Source organism: Camelus bactrianus, chromosome 29 (genome assembly GCF_048773025.1).
Source record: "Camelus bactrianus isolate YW-2024 breed Bactrian camel chromosome 29, ASM4877302v1, whole genome shotgun sequence".
In the NCBI taxonomy this organism is placed as follows: Eukaryota; Metazoa; Chordata; class Mammalia; order Artiodactyla; family Camelidae; genus Camelus; species Camelus bactrianus.
In genome coordinates this window covers 5966487-5990395 of record NC_133567.1, presented here as the reverse complement: position 1 = coordinate 5990395, position 23909 = coordinate 5966487, and the positions used below count along the sequence as shown (strand labels likewise).

The 23909-nt window shown below is 41.3% G+C and overlaps 1 protein-coding gene across 3 annotated transcripts in view; it reads left to right on the top strand.

The window, feature by feature from the left end:
* TOX (thymocyte selection associated high mobility group box) overlaps window positions 1-23909 on the top strand; it is a 270503-nt gene that overhangs the window by 111699 nt on the left and 134895 nt on the right. For 2 of the 3 annotated variants that reach the window (XM_074354849.1, XM_074354851.1), the window contains exon 2: window positions 21766-21831. The exons of the other annotated variant lie outside the window; for it this stretch is intronic. In XM_074354849.1, coding sequence (XP_074210950.1) covers window positions 21766-21831 — 66 coding nt within the window. The remainder of the gene's footprint in view (window positions 1-21765; window positions 21832-23909) is intronic. 3 annotated transcript variants of the gene reach the window in all.

Here is a 23909-nt window from a genome sequence, read left to right as displayed (position 1 = left end):
CAAGCAGACACTTTGCTCATAGTTAATGGGAACAAATCACTTGAGGCAAAATGTGAAACGTGCTAAACACACACACACACACACAGCGCACATCATTGCACAGAGGGATGTTTCCTTTTCTCGTGGATACCCTGCATCTCAGTACCCGTTGGGTCTCTCAGAAGACACTAGTTTGTGCTGAGAAAGGCATTTTATACACAGTACACTAAGCTTAGCTGAAACAGTTTGTATTTTCTAAGGCTTTGTGATAGTGAGTTGATCTCTGCTACCCTCGCGGAGGAGAACAATTTGATTATTTCTATCTTCTGTATAGGGAACCTGGTGAGCCAGTAAGGAAATAAGTAACTTCCTTCCAGTCTTGGCAGTTGTGCCCTCCTTGACTCCTTCCTCCAGGTCTCTCAGCTGTAGCAGGGGACCAGTCAAGTGATGGCTGTGAGACCACCGGCTCTCGGTGTGTACACCGCTGGCCCTGTGGGTCTGGGAAGCACTGCATAAAATAACACCCTTCACCTTGACTTGGAGATTCCCAAGGCATATGGGCTTTCTAAAAATAAAAAAAATCATTTTTCCAGCCTCTGCCAAACTTGTTGGCCCATTGACCCCATTTTTATATAATAATCCTTACCATTCAAAAGAATGTATGAGATGCAGTTTGAGAATTACTCACATGGATGGGCAAATATGGCTAGTTACTAACACCTTTAAATCTGTCCTGGCTTCATCATGACGTAGCCCTGGGGTTGGCATAATTTTTCTATAAAGGACCAGATCATAAATGTTTTTGGCTTTGCCGGCCACATAGTGTCTGTCACAATCACTAGCCTGTTCAATTGCACTACAGAAGCGGATGCAGCCATGTGTCAATAACTAAGTGTGGCTGTGTTCCCATAAAACTTTATTTATAAAAACAGGTGGCTGGCCAGACTTGGCCCATGGTCATATTTTCAGGACTCCTGAATTAGATGAATAAATCTATTATTCCAAGTCTACTTTTATTCACAAAAATCTGTATTTCTTTGGTAGGCTTTGACTCATTCTTTTGAGTTTTTATATCGCCTCATTTCTTTATAGTTGTCTTATTTCAGGCTTTGCAGTGATGAAACAGACACTCCAGTTCATCATTTTAAGTTCCAGGTCACTATTCATCCCACGTATGCCTTTCAGGGAGTGTCTCTTTGTCTAAACTTTGAATTTCCCTGCTGTTATTAACTAAACTCCATAGTGGTGATAAACCCACCTAAGCCTGAGGGTTCAGAAGACCTGGGTTGGGGTTCCTGCATGACTTCTGGCAAGTGTGATTCAGACCAAGTTATTTTCTCTGAGCCGTAAATCACCTCTCTTTAAAAGGGAGAGCTTTTAAAGTCTCCGCTGGCACTGGGGGTGGGGAAACCACCCAGCATGTGTGTGACTTGAGGGAGGTGGATTTGGCGTCCTTTCAGCCAGCCTCACTTTGGCCAGTTCCTCACTTCCGGTGCCTCTGATCATGTGAGCCTAGCTTTGAGCTGACCAAGATACTTACTGCTGGTTAATGACACTTGCCAAAGTAACTCACAGTCGCTAAACACAAGCCAACTGCTTCCCAGGGCACTAGCTTGGAGACTTAGCTGTCAAGGATCATTCTGACTCTGCCTGTCATTTAACTTAACGCTGGTGTAGAGCTGAATACCAATTCCAGAATTAGTGCATCGATTAATCATCAAAAATTTTTGTTATTTTTTTCACTTTTTCACATTTCAGCAGTTTATAATGCAAACTCAACATTGGTTCTTGTGCTGTCCATGATAAAGAGGAGACATAATGTGGAGTTTCCTGGGGTTATTTAATGAACGAGCCCCAATTTCTGCCTTAGGGTCTCACCTGAGAGCCTGAGCCCCACGGAGAGGGAAACTTCTGGATTCCCAGCCTGTCTGTGATTTCTCCAAGACATGTGCAAACCTATCGATGTCAAGCTCCAGGCCGCTTAGAGAGGCAATGAAATTCAGAGTCGAAGCTCCTAAGTGATGCTTCATTCACCTTCACGGGTTAACACCCAGGCTTCCCTTCACCGCAGGACAGGACGACATGGGAATGAAGCCCGAAGGCTGTGGGAGGTCGGGCGCTGCTAGGCTGCTTGTCTCTTTTTTGTTCAGCCCTTCTTCTTCGAGTGAGTGTATCACTTATCGGCTAATAAGTCGTCTGACAAGATAGCCACTTTGTTCCTAATTGTTCAGTTTATTTATGTCTTACTCATGAGCCCGGACTTGAACTCTGCTTGCCTTGGAGGCTGCTTGATAAATCTCTTGGCTAATCCTAAAACACTGAATTACCTGCTGGAGCATAACACATGACACGGCTTTTACTTTGTATTCCTAAAAGGCCCTAGATACACATTCCAGTGCCTGTGTTTAACAGTGGGAAATAAAATAGAATACATAATTCGGGTTGCCCTTTCAGCTTTTTTTTTTAAAAAAAAGATATAAAACACATTCATCAAGTCACTTTCTGACTTGCGAGGCTTGTACGATCTTCACTGCTTAAAGTTATTTTGCACTGCGTGAACTAAATGCCAAGCTGTAATCTCACTTGCTGCTCTGTGGTTTCAGTTAAGGCCGGTGCAGTTGCCTACGAGTAGCTGAGAGTGAGTGCTGGGAATCTGTATCCTCTGTCCAAATCCTGGGGTGGTTTTCACTAGACACCATGGTTGAGGGACCAGAGCCCTGCCCTGAGCACCATGAAGATGTCCCTGCCCTTTGACACTGCGTCCTCTGATGAGCAGAACCAGGTGTCCTCTCTTGTCCTGTGTTTCTCCATCAGTAAATTTAAGTGATGACATTCAAGTACTGTGTTTAAGAAGAGTAGTGAAGATGTTAAAATGAGCTTGTTGGAGTGCCCTGACACTGGACCATAGTGTTTGTTATTACAAAGATTAGTATTTGAACAATAATCAGAGCACTTCCATTGTAGATCAGCGACAAGGCTGTTTTGTTCCCTGCAAGATTTGTAACTGTTGATGAATCATTAGGTGGCCCTTTATGCTCTCAGATATCCCCTCCACTCACAAGCAGAAGAGACGGAGGTTTAAAAAACGGGAGGTCTCCTTGCATACTTCAGTCACGTCCACTCCTGGTAAAGCACCAGGCTTAGCACACCATCCACCAGTTGACCGAAAAACAAGGGAAGGGCCTATGCTCTGTTTATCTCTTAACTGCAGAATCAGATGACTTCTCAAAAGAATTATTCCAGTCTTGCCTTTATTAAACATTTTGATACTTTGTTCCTCAGGGACTTTTTAAACTTCTTTTTTAAATTGTGATAATAAACACATAACATGAAATGTACATTTTGATAATGTTAAGTACATTCATACTGTTGTTGAACTGATGTCTAGAATTTTTCATCTTCCCAAACTGAAATTCTGTATTCATTAATCAACAATTTCCCATGTCTGCCTTCCCCCAGACACTGGCAAACACAAATCTACTTTCTATTTCTGTGAGTTTGATTACTTTAGATACCCAGTGCAAGTGGAATCCTGCAGTGTTTGTCTTTCTGTTACTGGCAGTTTCCACTTAGTGTAACGTCTTTAAGGTTCATCTATGTTGTAACATGTGTCAAAATGCCTCTCCTTTTTCAGGGTCAAATAGTATTCCATTATATGTATATACCACATCTGTTGGTGACACTTGATTTGCTGCCACCTTTTGGCTATTAGGAACAATGCTGCTCTGATATGGGTGTACAAATATCCATTCTAATTCCTACTTTCAATTCTTTGGCTATGTACCCAGAAATGGAATTGCTAGGTCCTACGGTAATTCTATGCCTAGTTTTTTGAGGAGTTGCCATATGTTTTCCATGGTAGCAGTACCATTTTATATTCTCACCAGCAGTGTGCAGAGGTTCTAATTTCTCCACATCCTTGCCAACACTTGCTATTTTCTGTTATTTTTTAATGTAATGGCCATCCTCATGAGTGTGAAATGGCATCTCATTGTAGTTTCAATTTGCATTCCTCTGATGATTGGTGATGTTGAACATCTTTTCACGTGCTTACTGGACTTTTATCTTCTTTGGAGAAATGTCTACTTAAGTCCTTTGCCCATTTATAGCAAGGTTGTTTGGTTTTTCTTTTTGAGTTGTAGGAGTTCTTTATATATTCTGAATATTAACTCCTTACCGGATACATGCTTCACAAATATTCTCTCTCATTCAGTGGGTTGCCTTTTCATTCTGTTGTTTGTGTCGTCTAATGCACAGAAGTTTTAAATTTTGGTATAGTCCAGTTTATCTATTTTTGTTGTTGTTACCTGTCCTTTTGTTGTCGTTCATACACAAGAAATCATTGCCAAATCCAACGTCACGATGCTGTTGCCTATCATCATGAAATTTTTGCATTAATGTTTAGTTTTTAATATTGAATTAAAATATTACTTATCTTGACTACTCAGTCCTTTAGCACTCTTTCAAGTTTTTCCCCTGAGGCAAACTGGCCTCACCCTTGTACCAGCCCTGAATTTCAGGGACGTGTGGAATGAACCAAGTCATTCATTTCCACTGAAGGCAATCTTTCAACGGATGGGCCAGATTGCTTCCATGTGCACTTTGCAAATAGACCCAAGTGGAGAATTTGTGAAATTTATTCACTGCATCTGATCCTGAATGTAGCATGGGCCTTTTATGTAGCAATTTTTACAGATGAACCTCTACAGGAGAAAAGGGAGATGATTATTTCACTGGAGAATAAACTAAAAGGCAAATACCAAAAGAAAGAAAAAGAAGAAAGGGACACTGAGAAAAAGATCACCAAAATGGATTTGGATTTCCAAGGGGGCTGGCTTACCTGTTCTCATTCACTGGACATTTATTTGTATGGTGTGCTACATATGTTGAGTGATTGACTTTTAACTACCAACCTTGATGTATGTAGAACCAGTGGGATCATGATTTCACTTCTACACATGGAGAATTTGGGGCTCAGAAAGTTTGTCTGCTTTGTCAGAGTTTTGTGGCATTTCGGTCGGAGCCTAGAGGCTTTCACTCTGTTCATGTCAGTGGTTCTCAAAGTGTGGTTCCTGGACCAGAGACATCATCCTCACCTGAGAACTTGTCAGAGACGCAAATTCTCAGGCCCTCTTCATGACCTACTGACTCAGAAACTGGGGGGGTGGGGGTCGAGTAGTTTCTGTTTTAACAAGCCCTGTAAGGAATTCTCTGCACAACATGTATGGGAACCGGACAGCCGTGTGTGTACAGACACTGAACTAGACGACAGTCCACAGCCTCTGCTCTCAGGGACCTTCCAAGCCAGTAGATGAAGTAAGATGCATGGCACTGATGTTTCTGGCAGACTGTGGCATCCGTGTAAGAGAAATGCTAGTGGAGACTTTTCTGATTCAGAGGAGGGATAACTGCCACTGGTTTGAGGATCAGGGATAGCTCTAAAAGAAGGACAGTTGAAGCTGGATGTTTGGAGATATAGGATGACGTCCCAGACAGAAGAGCCACATGAATAATTGCGGCTGGTAGGGGGCGGGGAGCTCGGAGGGCGTGGGGAGCAGCTCCGATTGGCAGCGGTTCCAGCTTTCTTGTGCTGAGAGCAGATGGCAGAAGCTCTGGCTATCGGAATAAGAAGACTTTATTTTATTCAGTTGGCAGTGAGGAGCCAGGGCATATTTTGAGCCGGGGAGAACTGTGTTCAGAGCTGTAATTTAAAAAAATTATTTTCAGAATTATATGGATGGAATGCAGTAGCAGAAGCCTGGGTAATGGAAGGTCAGTTAGAAGACTGTGGCAGCAGTCTGGACTGGAGGTGACAGAAGCAAAGGTTAGGACTGAAGCAGTGGGATGGGTGTTTGAGTTGTATTGTCGGCAGGACTAGGGATACAGGGGAGAGAGAAGTATCCAAAATCTATTTAAATGATGAGACTCATTGACTAAGGAGCATGAGATGGACCTTTAATAAAAACAGAGGAACAGTTTTAGAAGAAGAGTTTGAACTTGAACACAGTGTGGGATGCTGATAGGTTTCTATGACGCTGGCCAGCAGGGAGGAAAAGTGAAAAGTTGGATGGAGACAGAGGAATCATTCTTGAAAAGATATCTGAGAATCCATAGGGTTGGGGAGCCATCCCCTTTGTGGGCATTCAAGAGGAAGGAGCGGGGCGTGGGGGCAGAGAAGAGGCTTTTGGGGAGATCAGCATGTCAAGAGGGAGGGCAGGACTGGTTGTCAGTTCTGAACCAGAGAAAGAGAATGAGAAGCACAGAGTAAGGAGTGCACATGCCAGCACCAGCCTTCAGGGGGTCAAGAGACAAGTGAATAAGTGGTTAGAAAAAGCCTGCTGCAAGCCTACCAAGGTATTTTGAGACGGTTTATGATAATTTACAGAGTTGTCCAGCTTTAGAACATTTCATCATCTCTGAGGATCTTTTGTTAAGTGATTTAAGATCTCTAAATCAATCTTAACTGTGAGATTACTATAAGGAAAATAGCTACATATCCTCAGGCTTACTGTGATCAGAGCTCGATTTTAAGCAGTTTATTTGAACAGACTCATTGAATCCTCAAGGTGACCCATGAGATAGATGCTCTCATGTCTACCATGTCCCCATTTTACAGACAGAAAAACTGAGGCATTGGTCCCATATACAGTAAAAGGCAGAGCCAGCATTAGAACTCAAGCATGCTGGTTCCAAAGCTGTTGATCTTAGCTGCATTGCTTTTTAATCTACTTTTTAATACTGGTCATTTGAGAAGCAGGATAAAAATAGCCATAACTATCTACGTTCTTTCTCTGTTTCACTGCACATCACCAATATGCAGTGAGAAATTCAGCTTTCATACAAAAATATCCATTCATTTACATTCATACATTTATCCATATATTTCCCTTAAGTAGTTGATACTGGAGATACTGAAAAAATTGTGAGTAATTTTATATGGAACAGAAGGAAGTTGGAGTCTTGGCAGTTATCTGGTTAACAAAGTAGATCACTGAGACAAGAAAAATTCTGTTTGGTGGTGTGAAATATCTGGTACGGCTGCTGTCCACGTTCATCAAATTAATAGGATAATTGCCAATTCTCTATTCTACTTTGTTCTGTATCAACGTAGCCTGAAACACAAATGGAAGTTTTTGCTCAAATGATATAAATTTAGTCACTTGCAAACATTCCTGGTCACTAACCTAGAAAGATGGTTGGGGATAGTTGGAAACGTTCCCAGAAATTCAGTTTGAGTATGGAACAGCACAAGAAGTCTAATTGTGGTATTGCCTCTTTATGAAATCAACTGCTGACATTTTAATCCATGTAAAGTCCTGTATCTACTTACAGATAGTTCTGGAAAGATATCATGTCAAATGAGCAGAGCATTAAATGGGCATATCATTTTCCATAACCCCTCCCTAATGTTAACTAAAGAAAAATCCAGTTCATTCTCAGCGCGGTAAAGACTGCACGTGGAAGTTTAGACAAGAGTTTATTTTTAGCGGTAGTGCTTTCGGGAAGTAGATAGAGACAGTACTGGCTGAAAAGAATCCTCTTAACTCTAATTGTATCGACAAAAATTCCTAAACAGATTTTTTAAAAGCCACCAATATTTGAACTGACTGTTGCTTCTGTGTAATACTGTAGTGGTGGGCACATAGCATTGTACATTTGTCCAAAACCATAAAGTGCACGGCACCGAGCGCGAACCCTACGTAAGCCGTGGACTTTGGGTGGGGATGGCGTGTCGGTGCAGGGCCCACGGCTGTAACAAGCGCGTACCGCTGTGGTGAGGGACGTCGGGAGTGGGGGCAGCTGTGCTCCTTTGGGGACCTGGCGGGGTGCGGGGGACAGGACTCTGCTCTTTGTACTCAGTTTTGCTGTGAACTTAAAGCTGCTCTATAAAGTAAAGTTCATTAATTCTAAAAAAGCTCAACGATATGCCATTTTAAAAAGCAAATCTATTATGTATACTTTCTGTCTGGGAGGGAACAGTGTTTAAATATTTATACACATTCGGGTAGTTGATTTCCTCTGAGATTACCCGAGTACTTTGCATCCATATGCTTCACCTCATTCATTAACCGGTTTGAAAAGTGGGCCCCAGCAGCAGAGTATCTACCATGTCAAGGTGTGAAAGAGAACCCTGACCATCTCCTCCCAGAGTTCTGCCTAATGTCGATGTTTTTTTCTCTGAACACTTCTAATGTGCTCTGTCTTCAGATTCCACTCAAACTGAGGTGGCTCTAGGCTGCTCTTTCTGACTTCCCGTTGTCCATTGGGAAGACCATCTACTTTGTGAATTGCCTGGGGCCATCTAAAATCCCATGTTGATGTCCCTTAGCTGCTCTGAACATCCCTGTGACACCTCCCTCAGTGCCCAACCATCACATTCTAAATCCATGAAACTCAAAACTATTAACCAGTTACGTCATGATTGGGGAGATACACATGCTGCCTAAAAAATACAGAATACTTTCCAAAGTCAGAGGACTTACTAATTAATTTTAAATTACTTGCTCTTGCTTTTTTAGAAGACAATCTGGTCTTAGACTCTTCTTCCTTAGAAAAATTGAAGAGATGGCTTTATATTGTTTTAAAATATAACCGTATTCTAGGAAGATATGGTTTGATAGTGTCTGTCCTCTCTCTCCAGTATTACATACACATATTACATACGTATCTATCAAAGAATAATATGTGTGCCTCCTTGATATCCAGGAAGACTGCTTGGAAAATAATGGATACTATGAATTAGATATAACTGCTTTTTGTTACTGAAAAAAAAAATCTGCCCTTATTAGACAGACAATATCATGTGGGAATATTCATTGTGCTAGGAACACAGGGATGAAATTCCATTGTCATTTATAAAATTATTACTGCCATCTACTCCGAATATTAATAGTTTTAATGAAGATGCAACATCTTGCAAACAAATAATTAGTTTGGTCCATGAAAGGATAAATAGAATCCTAATTAACAAATCACTGATATTTCTTAGTGCTTTTAGATTTTAATTGTGGCAAGTGGCAGTTTTTATGTGTAGCTTGAAGAATTTATTTTGTTATTCTGGAGCTACCCAGAGTAATCGTTAACTCCAAAGTTTAAGGAATACAGAGTATGTTTATTTGGAAGAAATGGAATTGTAAGTTTGGGATGATGAGGGCTTTTTAATTCTTGTTTTGAACCCTGTACCAAAGCACCTGGAATAGTGCTATCAGCCCCATAAGAGTTGGGTACTTACATTGCATTGTACAAACTATTTAGGACATAACTAAATGATTTTTAAAAATTGATGAATTGATTTAGTATTTGAGTTACCTTTATTACTTAAGCGAATCATTTCATAGTTGATCTTAACTCTCATGTCACAATTTGTCATGAAAAACACCAGAACCTCAGACTCAACCCATTTCTCACTAGCAGCACTGTTGACAGTGGGGCCGTATAATTCTTTTTTAGGGGGCCGTCCTGTGCAGTGCAGGACGTGCAGAGGCATCCCTGGCCTCTACCCACTGGATGCCAGTAGCCCCCGTCAGTCATGATAGTCAAAAAGTGGGGAGACAGAATTGCCCCCAGCTGAGAGCTGCTCCCACAGAAGATGCGGGCTGCATTCATTGTATGTCTGTCATGATATTATTAAATAGGATGAGCAAAGCTAAGGCCAAACAACTGAAAAAATAAAATCAAAACAAAATATTGACTCCAGGAAGATCCAAGGAAATGCTAAATAACTGTCTAAATCATGGAATTGCTTAAACCACTTGGTGGCTATAGTTGGCATTACAGCAACCCTTCATTAAGTCACCCTCTCACCTTGAAGAACGTTTCAAAACAGTCTTCAGAGATTGCTCATGGGTGAAATGCATGGAGCCTCACAGGCTTTCTCCAAAATGCATATCCACAAGCCTTTTCGTTTTTGAGAATCAGGGTGAAAACATACTGTTTTAAAAAGTACCATTTTAGCAGGGGAGGGTCTAGCTCAAGTGGTAGAGCACATGCTTAGCATGCACGAGGTCCTGGGTCCAATCTACAGCACCTCCTCTAAAAATAAATAAATGGATAAACCAAATTACCCCCTCAAAAAAAAAAACACACTAAAAAGTACAATTTTAAGGGGATAGGGATAGCTCAGTGGTAGCGTTCATGCTTAGCATGCACAAGGTCCTGAGTTCAATCCCCAGCACCTCCATTAAAATACAACGAAAAGTACAGTTTTTAAAATTCTACATAAAAGTTCGAGTGTACACGTTTTGAGAAACTCCCATAGCTTTGGAACCACTAATACAAATGGATTATTACAAATGCAGTTTCACTGCCTGAAAATAGTATACAGTAAGGGTATTATAAAATATGGACTTTAAATATTAGATGCAGGATATTTTCCAGTCCTGTGTCCCAAGAGCTTTGTTGCCTAAATTATGTGGGATGGGGAACAGACGCTATAAGAGAACTTTCGGAGGAAAGTCGTGGTCGCTCTGAAGAAAAGGCATTATCATTCTGCTTTTAAAATAAAAATCTATCTTAGATCATTTGATCTTACTCTAAGGTTCAGTTTCCATCCTATTCTTACTTCAGTATGTGTTTAAATTATTTGTCTCAAGTTTAATGTCTCAAGTAATGTCGAAGGATTTCTTGGCGACAAGACTCATTAGATTTATCTCAAACGTGTACGTTCTGCTCAGAACTACTCAGAAAGCATTTCAAACAAGAAATCCTGAAGCTACTTAATCTAACATTAATGTTAACTTACTTAATGGTTATCAAAATATATTATGCCAGAATTTTTCATAGCAAATATGAAATGTGCAAAAGATATTAATAATGTAATGTTTCTTACAGAAAGTGAAATTACAGGTTACAGAGTAGTCGAGATTACATAATTTCTTTGATGTGAGCATTATAAGGAACATTAACTGATTAGTGAAACAGCTTAAGTATCTAACTAGGTTATGCAATTATTGGACTGGAACAAAAATTGCTATATATAGTTCCATAAAATACAATGAGCCATTGTCTCTTATGGATAATTTAATGCGTAAAGCTAATAAGGTATGGAAAGTAAAATCCTATAGGAGACCTAGATTATCCTGCTACATATTTAATATTTAAGTATAACATTGCATTTTTCATGCCAAAAACTGCCTGAAATCTTTATTTTATGACAATAAATCTACCTGAGGCAATTTTAGTGAATGTGATATGGTGTAGCTTACCATGACTGGGTAATACTTTCTCTGTGAATTAAGAGAAGATTCATTAAGCTTTGCATTTTCCGACAGTTTCTCCTGCGGTTTTGTGTGACAGTTTGTAACACTGCACCGTAATAGCTTCTTCCTTTCGTCATTGAAAATAACTTACGTAAAAGCCAAACATAAAAACACTTCAGGAGAAAAACATTTTACACTGACACATGGTAAATAAATGTGCACGTCTGTAGAAAACATGCATGTACATGCTTACATGCACATACATACGTGATGCTCAACAAGGTTTTCGTTGATTTGGTAATTACACTGCTGTTTTCTTTTTTCCACTCCATTGCTTTTCTTTTACTTAATATTTAAGTTAGGACTCTGCACTTCTGTATTCAGTGATAACAAAATAGTGTCTACACATCATTTTCCATATTAAAGGCCTCTTCGGAGGCTACTTTAGGGCGCATTTAGCCTGATTCTACACAACTTTCTGCCTATTGATCTTTCCAGCTAATGATGAAAACAATCGAATGAACTTGCCGTAAGGGAGGCAGTGCCGTGGTTTCCAGACTAGCACAGGGATTGTATGTTCAGTGCTTTCCAACTCACAGGTGCTTTCGCATATCTCACTGAAGCTGAAATAATTACAAGAAGGAAGTATATTCTTACTCTCATTCCCCAGACCAACCTTCCAGGAGGTGTCAGAACCGAGGCTCCTAACTGGGTCTTCTTATTTCAAATCCACTCTGGGATGGAATCTCTCCTAGATTCTGCTATTCTGCCGTACCTGTGAGGGAACCAGCGGCCCTGAATTACTCACAAGCGACGTGGGGGAAAGGGAGGAATGAATGGCACTCTGTCTGCCAATCCAGTCAGCTTTTCGTTAGTTTGCTGATACAGATCTGGAGATGGTTCAGAGCACAGCGTGTTCACCAGCAGGTGGACGTCAGTGTGAAGAAATAAATCAGTGTGATCTGGAGCATCATGGGCACAGCCTGCTTGCCGGACCTGGACTTGCCTATTTGGTACCATGAAGATTTTCACTGTGACCTGAGCGCTCGTAAAATGAGCTTCTCAAATTATCCAAATTAGAGTGACTGAAAAAATTCCAGTCCCAAGAGAACAGGAAGAAATGGAAAGTGAGTGTGATCTGGTTTACAGAAGCTTTTGCCCAGTGCCCATGGAGGATGAGTTACTGTCATGGGTGGAGACTGATTTGGGAATGAAAGCACATGGAATAAATGTAACTGCAGAATAACAGAATGGTGGGGTTCCTGAAACGCTCTAAAGGACGTGAACACTGGCTGCCTCAAGGTTGTGGGGATTGAATGAGCGAATGCACTTGTGCCCCGACGTACACTAAGCATAGAAAAAGTACTGGTTGCTGCTGCACCATGGGTGCACAACGAGCATTTGTTGGATGAATGAATGATTACCACATTTTTATCTGGCAGCGTGTTGATTACCGTTGCGTTTTACTGTACCAGCAAGACCCTGCGAGATGGTCCACCCCTGATAGTACCACGCAGTGATATTCTCTCATTTTTTCGGCAAAAGAGCGTCATATGGTGCCATTCCAGAAAAAAAAACAAAGGAAACCAGTCACTCCTCACCATGCAGCATAAGTAAGGCTTTGAGTGGAAGCAGGCATGCGGTTTCCAGCAACAAGACTTCCTGTTTCTGATCTGACATGTTTCTGGCACCATTTCATGCCACAGAAGGATGTTGTCAAAAGGGAGGATGAAGTATTGGGGAGAATGCGACCAACAAAAAAATTCCGATGGGAGTGGGAGAGTGACCCGGGGGGGGCAGTTGGAACTACTGTGAACGTGAAGACAGTAGGAAAAACTTAGGACTCGAAATGCCATAAAATACATGTGATGAACATGCCTTGGGAAGGACACACCTTGTGCAGGAAGCCTTAAGGTCAAGCAGGGCAAATTGTACCCTAATCTTCATAAAAAAAGTGTGGATAAGTCCGCAGAGAAAGGAGAAGCAAAAATAGATGCAACTGTATAGTGTTTGTAGATGTTAAAGAAGATTCAAACATTATTCTCCTCTTAATATAAATGATGGATTGAGTGACTTCTCAGGTCAGCAAAGACCTGAGAAGTCACCTCCTTTCCTAATGGACAGACTTAAACTAAGTGACTTGAAAGATTTAATCCATTTCTTTAAAATGTCATTGTGTTTTCATTTAGAAAACAGAAACTCTTTGGAACCCGAAGAAAAGAAATGTCAGGTATGACCTCAGAAAGGAAATGGTGTAGGTCTAAACGGAACTTTTTGTGTTGCTAATTGGTCGGGTTCACCCCGAATGTACCGAAATATATTTATTTCAGCACCTGCCCTCCCATTAGGAGTTTTAATGACCAGAAGTCTATTCCTGTCGTGTTATTGTTACACTTAGTTTCAATGTTATTTTCTGAGTAATAATAATAGGGAAGTGAGACTCTCCGTTTTAATAATTCTGTACCTTCCTATTTGTATTTTTATTTGGTGCGACCACTTTTAATCTCACAATTATTCAGTAATTGCTCGTCCTCAAATTTTTTTTTTAAACTTTTCATCCCACTCAGTTGTCACCTAACCAGTGTAACTTCTCTGTTAATCTTTTTCGACATCTGTCATTCAAGTCGCAGAACCTTTTCAGCGCTCTGAACTCCTAGCCTCTGACATGTTTCTTGTTTTGAGGTTCCCAGAACAGAGCATGCTCTTCCAGACCAAACCTGTATAAAAATATTCTCACCTTTTTGTCTGTGTGTCAGATCCTGAAAAATGTTCACTGTGCTTAAAAAGGAATACTAGAAATAAAAGTGCCAACCCCCAAAAGTAATGACTTTCATACTTTTCATTCCACATCCAGGCGGGATTTAGGTACCGTGGTAAATGAGGTGAGAGCTGATGTGATGTGGAAACAAGTGAGCGCAGGCAGGGATTGCCAGCAAGTCTGAATGTTCTTCTCAAATTGTCCTCTGAGGAGATGGATTCAGAAAATTTGTCTACGACATGACAAGTCAGAGGAATGTCCTGAACCAGTCATTTGAAACTACACTGAGCTTCAACGACATAGTACAGTTTTATAGCTTTTTTGCTTTGTAGACATTCAAAAATTACCTGGAAGTTCATTTCAAAAACAAGACTCCTACATGGAATCAGAAATCATCACTCCTGGTTTTCTGATAGCGAACCCCTTGTGGAGGCCTTTTAGTAAAACCCGGTGTCGAGTGTCACATGTGTTTTCATTTGGTTAACATTATCTCCATTAACTGTGCCAGAATGGGCTTGGAGCGGGAGTTCAGCTTTTAGCCACACATGCTTTTCTTTCTTAAGTAATGTACAATGGAAGTGGATTTCTTTGTGTTTGGGAGTTTAGGGTTAATGAAGTTTTCTAGAAACTTGCAATTTTTTTTTCCTTTCAAACGGGGTGATATTTTCATGATATCAGAAAAACTTAGTTCTTCTATTTATTACTATTTCATAAATTTGTTTCTGTCTCTGCATTGGAACTTAAAAGAGAATTAATCTCTCAATAATGTAATGAAAGCAGAATAAAGGTGGGATGAAATGTAACACTGCTGTTGGGAGCTGACACTTAGTCACCGAGGGCCATTCACTGGGCGTTGTCTTGGTCCAAGTGGCCCAGAAAGCAGGGTCTGTACTGAAAGGTAACGTGTTAATGCTGGGAGTGCAGGCCCAGGGGATCCAGAGTGAGGGAGCAAGGACCACGGCAGGGCGGCAGGAAGAACAAAACGCAAGGCGCTACTTCCAAGCTGCGGTAACGTTGCAACAAATCGTGGCTGGCTGTTGGGCTTAAGTGACTTCTTTACAGAAGCCGCAGGGATGGCTGGGGATGGTCCTCTCCAGCAGGCCATACTCCTCCACAGTCCTGGGGTATGCCATCAGCCCTTGTGCACAGACTCTGGGGAAGGCAGGACCTCTCTGGCTCTGGCCCAGGGACAGAGCCTCCTGAATTACATTGGGGCGGGCTTAGGGAACCTCTAATTGTAGCTATGGAGACTCGAGCACTGTGGAAGTTATAGAATTAAAGGCCGGTGGCCAAGGCCTGAGGGTCAGGCAGACTGAGAAGATCTCGGGAATATGTGATTGGATCCATCACAGACAGGACTTAACTTTGGGTCTCAGTTTTGTCTTCTGTGAGATGGGAGTAATAGTATTCACCGTATGACAAGACTGTTCCAAAAATGAAATGGCTTAATAGATGTAATGTGCTTAGAAAGTGCCTGTAAAGGTTAGAACTGTTTTGAACCATGATAGCATCATTATCTGAAGTGTGGGGCCCTTAAGTGTGACTACTTAAAATAATAGAGTGCATTTGAGTTAATAAGTTTAGAGTGAATTTACACTGAATTGTAGCCAGACCCTTGACAGCAGAGGGAGACTGCTGTTACCGTGCGAGTCGTGCCACTGGGCCTTGGACTAGGTCAGCCTTTACAAAGACAGGATCAAGACACATGCGTAGTATTAATTATTGAACATTTCAGTTATCAAAGTTAACACTAGAGACATGATAGACAGGTCTTCCCCACATAAATACGTTTGTAGGACAAAAAAAGAGAACGTACATTCAGTTCCCGAATGGAGCGCAGATTCCAAGTGGTGGGTGTGGCTTTCTGCTAGTGGGGATTCTCTCTCGCCCCGTCCAGTGGCCTCCAAGCAGCCACTCCGAGCCCCAATCATATTTCCCTCCATGCCATTCAGATCTGCAGCAGTGTTTACCACTCAAGTTCAAGTGACGGGAGCCGACCAAGAGGGGTTTCTCTTTTGTGGTTCAGCTCTGTGTGCTCCCAGGTTGTAACACACATTCGTTCAAAGACCTGACAGCGTTGTTTCCTTTTCTCTGGGTGTTGATGGGCTGAGCTACTTTTCCTGGCCCTGTGCTCAGCACCAGTTCCATTCAGCCTGGCTCAGCAGGGAGGCGGACCGCCTTAGCCGATCTCACATTTCCATGGTCAGCCTTGAAGCTGGAAGAGAAATAAACACATGCTCCCTCTCCCGTGTCTGCTGACCTTCTCCCTTGAGGATGGGAGGATGCACAGTGAGCGTCGGAGCGCACCTTGATGTTTTTATTGGATACAAGTCACTCCGCGTGTGAACGGCGGTGATGCATGTGCTCAGCCACGTTCCCGCCTTTCACACTCTGCTGTAGCTTTCAAAATGCATTGCTCTGCGTGAAACAGCAAGTCTTTGGCTTCACTGACCAGACTTAAGTTATTTCTTTCATTACTGGAAAAAAAAAGACTTTGAGTCTTATACTGAGCCAAGCAATACAAAAATGGATATTTTATTTTGAGGATATTACTCTGTCTTATAATGATTTATTATCTTCTAAGAAATGTCAAATTGACTCTGTTACAAACATTTCCATTTTTAGCTCCTAAAAAAAAAAACACAAAGTATCCAATATTCCTTCAGAAAACACCCAGAAATGTAAGGCTTTCCCTTTTCCAGGAGATACAGTGTGGTACTGTTTCATGAATCCCATGAGGTCCCTCTCCTCCGCCAGCAGCAGTTTTCTGGTTTTCTTCTAATGGTTTCCCTAAAAAGATCCCATTTCCTGCACCAGAGCCAATGACCGATTTTACACTTCACAGTCTATCTTTGATTTTCCTTGTGTTCGCGGTTTGGGACCCTACTGTTGCTCCTTTTTGCTCATCGTGCCCTCTGTTCAGATGGTGTTGGATGTCTGCTTTCAGTTTTTAAATAGAAGAAATAATAACTACCTAGTTTGAAAAGCTCTTTGGGATTATGGGTTTGGGTAATATCCTCTGAAAACAATTTTTAAAAACTGTAGTAGAAGATTATAAGTGACTTTTTATGTGATTGCCTCCCCCGGTGCTTTGAAATAAAAACACGAGAAAGAGTATAAAGCACTTGGTCAGAAAGGCTAATCCTGAGTTGATGCCATTTACATTTAGATTTAAATAAGTCGGCCTATTTATTCCTTCAAACTTTGCTTCAGATTTTAAAATGAGAATATGTGGAAATTAAACATCCCAGGATGCGTAGATACATTTGAAAAGTCACAATGCCTACACTCAGTTGACTTCAAAGAGTAATAACTGTGATCAGTGTAAGGGGTAAGGAAGTACAGTTAGTTATTTTTAATAAAACAATGTTATTACAACAATTATTAATAAGTTTCACCTAATATGAGGTCCAGTTGAGGTGAACTGGGCTCTTGAGTGTAATAATGCAAATACTGTGCCTTCAAGAGCGTGGGCTATGCACATAAGCCACAAATCATCATAGATCTGATCCCCCAGGTACCATGAGTGATGGAGTATAGAACAGTATGTCTTAGTGGAAAACTCTTCTACCAGGAATCCAGACCTTGATCCTATTCCTGAGTGGACTGCATGACCCATCAAAAGTCTGTTTCTTCAGTCATAGCATGAAGGGTTCAGATACAATGCCTCCAGGGACCTTCCCAAGACCGAAATCCTAGGGCTCTGTGCACCCTGATTCTCCTTCAAACAGTAGGTTGACCTACACCCAAGACAAGGGGTGCATTCTAAGAATGCTGCATCAGCACGAGGCCTGCTGAGATCCCGGAAGCAGCTGCTGGACAGGGTGTGGTTGGGCGGAGCTGTAAAACCTGCAGGGATGACATTAACCTGATTTGGGGGGGGGGGGGCGGCTGGGGCACTGGGAGCTCGGCCTGTCCTTCTTCCTGGGCTCAAGAGTTTGTCCACACACGAGGGGAATGACCAGTCCTGTTCTGACACATTTGTCTTTGATTGATAACTCAGAATTCTTCAGAAAGAGACCATGAGTTAATCCATAGCCTGGTCTCTTGATTCTTGGTCAATCTCCATGTTTTTTAATTAAACACAAACAGGTTTCAGCATTTAAGTAATGGGGTCTTAGCTATTTCTGCACATTTTTTTTTTCTTTTTAAGGGCTTCTGCTCCTGTAGCAACCAGTTTTAATCCACTGCAAGACTATAAGTTGTCTCCTTTCAGAAGCCTTCAAACCATTCTCTAAAAGCTGAACCTTCCTCCTTTTATTGAGTCACTGCCTTCTCTAGGAAGGTAATCTATATAATCAAGCAAATGTTATTTAATTTTTGTTAATTAGACATGTCCTGAGAACTTCTTATGTGCTGGCCTTAAGCTGTAGAGACGAGACACTGAAGAGAACCAGGATGTGTACTGTCTTCTGGTAGCTTGCAGCCCCGTGGCATTAGCCCCTTGACAACAAAACCTGCCTGGAGCCAGAGGGCTGCCTTGGGGAGCCCACAGGCTGGAGAGAGCCCAGCCCCGACTGAGGGGAGCCAAGGGGTAAAAAAAAATGCTTCATCAAGTAAAAGGGAAGGGAGGTAGTCTGGACAGAGGTGTGGATGCATGTGATGTGCATTGGGGCGCAAGGGTGGGCATGGTGAGGCCAGAGACTCGTAGCAAAATCACCATGGTGTGAGATAGAGATCATCTCTTTATGTATCTCCACACTGTAGATCCTGCGGAAAGAAGCTTTCAGAGGAGTTGTGAATATCTTGGTCGTATTAGAAGAAGCCACCTATATAGAGTTCAAAGAAACAGAAAACCTGTTGGTTTTGTTTAGATAGATTGATAGGGAGAGAGAGAGATTTATTCTGAGGAGTTGGCTCATGTGATTATGGAGGCTGAGAAGTCCCAAGATCTGGAGTTGGGAAGCTAGAGACTCAGGAGTTGTTTTTTTTTTTTTTTTTTTCGCTTTGTTTAAAAAAAAAAAAAATCCAACAATAACACATAGTATAGTTCCAGTCCAAAAGCTGGCAGACTTGAGACCCAGGAACAGCTGATGTTTCAGTTAGAGTCTAAAGGCAGGAAGACTGGTGTCCCAGCTCAGAGGCAGTCAGGCAGGAGGAGTTCCCTCTTACTCTCAGGAGCCATCAGCCTTTCTCTTCCATTCAGTCCTTCAACTGATTGGATGAGGCCCACCCACAGTAGGGAGAGCGATCTGCTTTATTCATTTTGCCAATTCAAAGGTTAATTTTATCCAAAAAATGCTGTTGTGGGTGTACCTAGAATAATATTTGACCAAATATCTGGGCACCTGTGGCCCGGTCAAGTTGACACATAAAATTTATCATCATACCACCTCTCAATCTTTTAAGGCTTAATTATAAAGCATCCAGGAATAGTCTACCAGCTTGATTACTAAATTGCCAGCTCACTGGGACTCTTTTGTTTTTTGAAAGCCTCACAATACTGTAGAGGTTCTATACAGTATCTCAACATCATTGAGATACTGTCATCACTCTGCATTGACACTATATTGATATTATCTTCAGAATTGATAGCTAACTCGTCATTATGGTTCAGAATATATTCTATATGTTATATGGGGGTTATGGGCGTGTGCTAGGCTTCCTGGCTTTGAATCCCAGCCCTGCCTCTTAGGAGCTGTGTAACTTTGAGAACCTAGCTTTAGTTCTCTGTGCCTTTACAGGTAACGATAATACCTAACTCTTGGTGGTTGTGAAGATTAAGTCAGTTAATACATATCAGTGAATACATGTAAAGATACAGGTAGGTTATGAGCACACAGAATATACTAAAAAAAGATAGTTTTCCCTGTAGCCACACATCTTTTATTGAAATGCTGTTTCAGCCTTGGCTCAGTGTTACTGAAGCATGGGTACTGTTGGAGGAAAGAGTCCTTAGGAGCAAGAACATTGAATAGACTCAATTAGCATACGCTTTGGATAGACTAAAACCAAAACTTCAAAGCCTTCGTTGGCTGAAGAATGACACCAGATTTAGAAAATGAGTAAGAGAAGATGAAATAGAAAGTAACACATTTATAGGATATGCATAGGCAGTGGAGGATTTGATTCACTTCACTACTTCTGTTCAGTTTAGAACAGTCAGAGAAACTGTCCATATTTTAAATGGTTCTTTGGCATCTTAACATTAAAAACATTTATAAACAAACCAACAGTGGGTGGGGGTGGAGAAATGCTAAACGCTGCTCTGTGTCAGGTTTTGAGCTGGTCGGCGTGCTAGGCAGACTGATTGGGCCTCGACTATCTTTGGGCTGAAGGCACTCACCTAACTGATGGAAAAGCAACCTTGGGTAAGTCACTGGGACTCAGGGCTTCTAAGTCAGAGGACAGAGCAGCCAGCATGTTCAGCTCTTCTTTTCTGGGTGTGCGATTTCTGATCTGTCCTAACAACCACATCATTCAATAAGTGATTTCAGACCTGGTTAGATAAGTTTGTTCACATAACATGAAATATATCTGCAGGATGAAGGGGTGAGGAAATCCTTTGTTTCTCTGAACTGAGCTTAACGAGAGCTTCCGTGTCCTTTGGGAGGGCTCTACTTGTGTGTCTCGTGTTTATACAAATCTTGGGGGCACCCTCTGTGGCTGACCACAGTTCAGAGCCAGTTCGCAAGCTTGGATGTGTCCCTAGCATTTGTCCAGCCCTCTTACGCTAGCAGCTCACCGATGGTGGAACCACATCCACCATGACCATGCATAGTTTTTCTGATGGTAGATAAAGTGTGTCCATAGGACTGAATTTGTACCTCCATTCATAACACTACCCTGTCCTGAAAAGAAACTTTTCAAGATTTGCAAGTTCCCAGGTCTGAAATGAGTCCAGCAATGAAAGTATATTCAGACTTGGCTCTTTGAAGCTGGCTTTATTAGTCCATTTGATTATTTCCCTGGGAAAGTTCTTCCTCTCACGACAAGGGGAATGCTCTGCCTGTTTATCAAGTGACTAAAGATAGCCGAGGATTAAGTCTGAATGGAGTGATCACCGCTTTCAAACACCCGAATCATGAAAAGCTGTTGTTCATGTTGCTATTGTTGTTGCCTGAGCTGCTCCCAGTTCTGCGCTCGTCCTGCCCCCATGAATTCCCTCCTCCCTTCTTGTTCCTAACTGGTAAACTGGTATATGGATTTCTGTGCATTTATAACACTTACATGAATTCTGCCTTTGAAGGACTGCGGAGGGGGGAGTCCAGTCATCGGGCCTGCACATTTTTATTGTTACGCGTTGTTGTTACCATCCTTAGCCGTGCTTGTCGTGGCACGTGCTCTTTTCAAATATGATAATAAAGTTAAAAAAAATTTTTAATCATAAGGCGATTGTGATGAAGCCAGTTTTGGTCTGTTACGAAAAGTCTGCACTTTTTCATCTCTGAGAGCCAACTTAGAATGCACTGAGCTGTGCCTTAGTGTGTCTTCCGTTATCCTTTTCGTTCAGAAATCATGCCATCCATTTAATACTTCATTACAGCCGAACTGCAGTACGTATTCATGGTTCCCAAAATGAGCCATTTTGTTTTACAACAGATTGCGGAGGAAAGGAAGCCATTCATTTCTTGCTTGCTTGCTGTCATTACTAGAGCACTAATTACTCCAAATCACTGACATCCAGGGTCAGGAAGGATGACAACAGAAATGTCAGAGAATAGACGGGCTCTCTTGCTGGGACACATCTTTTGTATTTCCAACCATGGTATTTTTTTTTTTTTTTTAATGGCTACTGTTTTCCAGTTTGATGGTGAAAAAAAAAAAAAACCAACAACAAACATGCACACAGTCGAGATTGCTGAATGTTTACTATTATTTCATTCGCAGTTTGACGGTGAGAACATGTATATGAGCATGACAGAGCCGAGCCAGGACTATGTGCCAGCCAGCCAGGTGGGTTAATTAATCTTCTCTGCCTTGCTTCAAATTGTAATTAAACAAATTCAAAGAGCTGCATTGCAAATGAGTAGCGCTATCAGTAACTGCCGCAATCAGGAATAATCATAATTTATAAACAAAGCGTTTAAGCCTTGTTTCCAGTTAATGAGATCGAGCTGATAAAACACCGGAGTTGGCATTTGTTGAAAGATAATACCTTGTTTCCTCTCCAGAATGGCAAACAGCTGTTTTGCCAGCATGATCTTTCCTAAACAGTTGTTTTACCTTTAGGAAATAAAGTCTTTACAGGTGCAGGTTATTCGAGCTTCTGACTATAGACGAGTTAATCATTATAAGCTACGCTTGTCACAGATAGCTTTCATGATCCGCCATTCGGGCAGTTTTCAGTAAAGCGTGACACTGACCCCCAAAATCACGTGGCCAGTGAGCGCTCTGCGGCTGTTTTCGAGCCAAAGTGCGTGATGTGATGCAACCTTTTTTTTTTTTTTTTTTGAATTTTATTTTTTATTGAAGTGTAGTTGATTTACAGTGTTAGTTTCAGGTGTACAGAAAAGTGATTCAGTTATATCTATACATAAATATATATACCTATATTTTCAGATTCTTTTCCATTATAGCTCATTACAAGAAATTGAATATAGTTCCCTGTGCTCCACAGTAGGTCCTTGTTGCTTATCTATTACATTTACTGGTCTGTGTCTGTCAATCCCAAACTCCTAATTTGTGATGGAAACCTTTGAAGGGCGCATTTGTGTGCATTTCACTGGGAATGGCTGACAAGATATTTAATCATGAGAAGTGACAGCCAAAGTCCAATGAAAATGTAAATGGTTACATTTATAGAACTGAATACTTGGCTATTTATTTTTAGATACTTAAGACCGGGCCCTTTGATCCAGAGAGGGCGTTTGAAGCAAAATGATAGCTGCCCTGGGGGCGGGAGGGGGGCCCTGTAACAGGATACGTAAGATCATTGTGAGCAAAAATAAATAAATAAATAAGTGAGAGTGAGGGAGAGTTCACAAGAGCACTTTGTGGACGTGAACGTGTTTTTTTGTAGAAGAGTTAAACCACGGTAGCTTGGAGTTTCGCGTGTCAGTAACTATGGCTGTGAGCTCCAGCACAGCGGTTTTCAGGGCCTACATTGCCCAAATAGATTTGATAACTGGGAGGGGTGAGGGAGTAGGGAACAAAAATAAAACAATTTTTCTTTATGGTGGTTGTCAGTGAATTAAATCTAATGTATCTGTCAGGGGTGCACTTTATGGGGCTTTGAAATTTCTCTAAGAACAAAATGTCTCAGGCTTAACTCAAAACAGAAGCAGGCCTGCCTCTCTGTGAACTTTGCATTTAGAAGGCATTTCATGATCGTTGCCTTCTCTGGCAGACATTCTGGAAACTACGCTATATTGTTCAGACGAGAAGGTCATCATTGAGTTCAAAGATCCGGACCACGTTTCCTTCCATTCAGCTGAATACCTTTGGAAGGCTAGCTTTACATTTAGAATTCTTACTTAACTGAATTCATTCAGCGAAGTAGCCTCCAAGATCCGTAGGTAGTTCTGAATAGGACTGTTTGATTAAAAAATGAAAAATGTTACTATTAATTTTCTTCTAACCATCAATCCCCAAACTGTACTGACAAGTTTAGTATTACTATTAGATTAAAGCAACCCGGTATCATCTCTTTGGTGCCTTTAGGGTTTTGAAGTGTAAGGGCTAATTGAATTTGTTTGAAACAGTAGAAACACAAACTCAATAAGTGATTGCTGTTATAAAGCAGCTGCTCCCTTTCGGAGAATCATTATGTCCGTCTTAAAGACTTTTGGATAAAGGATTGGAAATTCAAAGCATACGCATCATAACAACTTGGCTCCTTCGTTTTGTAAATTCAAATGCAATGGATAATATTAAGCCCTGAGTAAAATCTAACAACTAAGATTATTTTTCTTAATATCTGAGTCAAGAGTTACTGAGAATGCTTTAAATACCAGTGGTAATTTATGAAGGAGTAAGGCGCTCCAGATATTTTCTGCGCTTTGTAAAGATGTGGCGGGTTTGTGTGCCAGAAG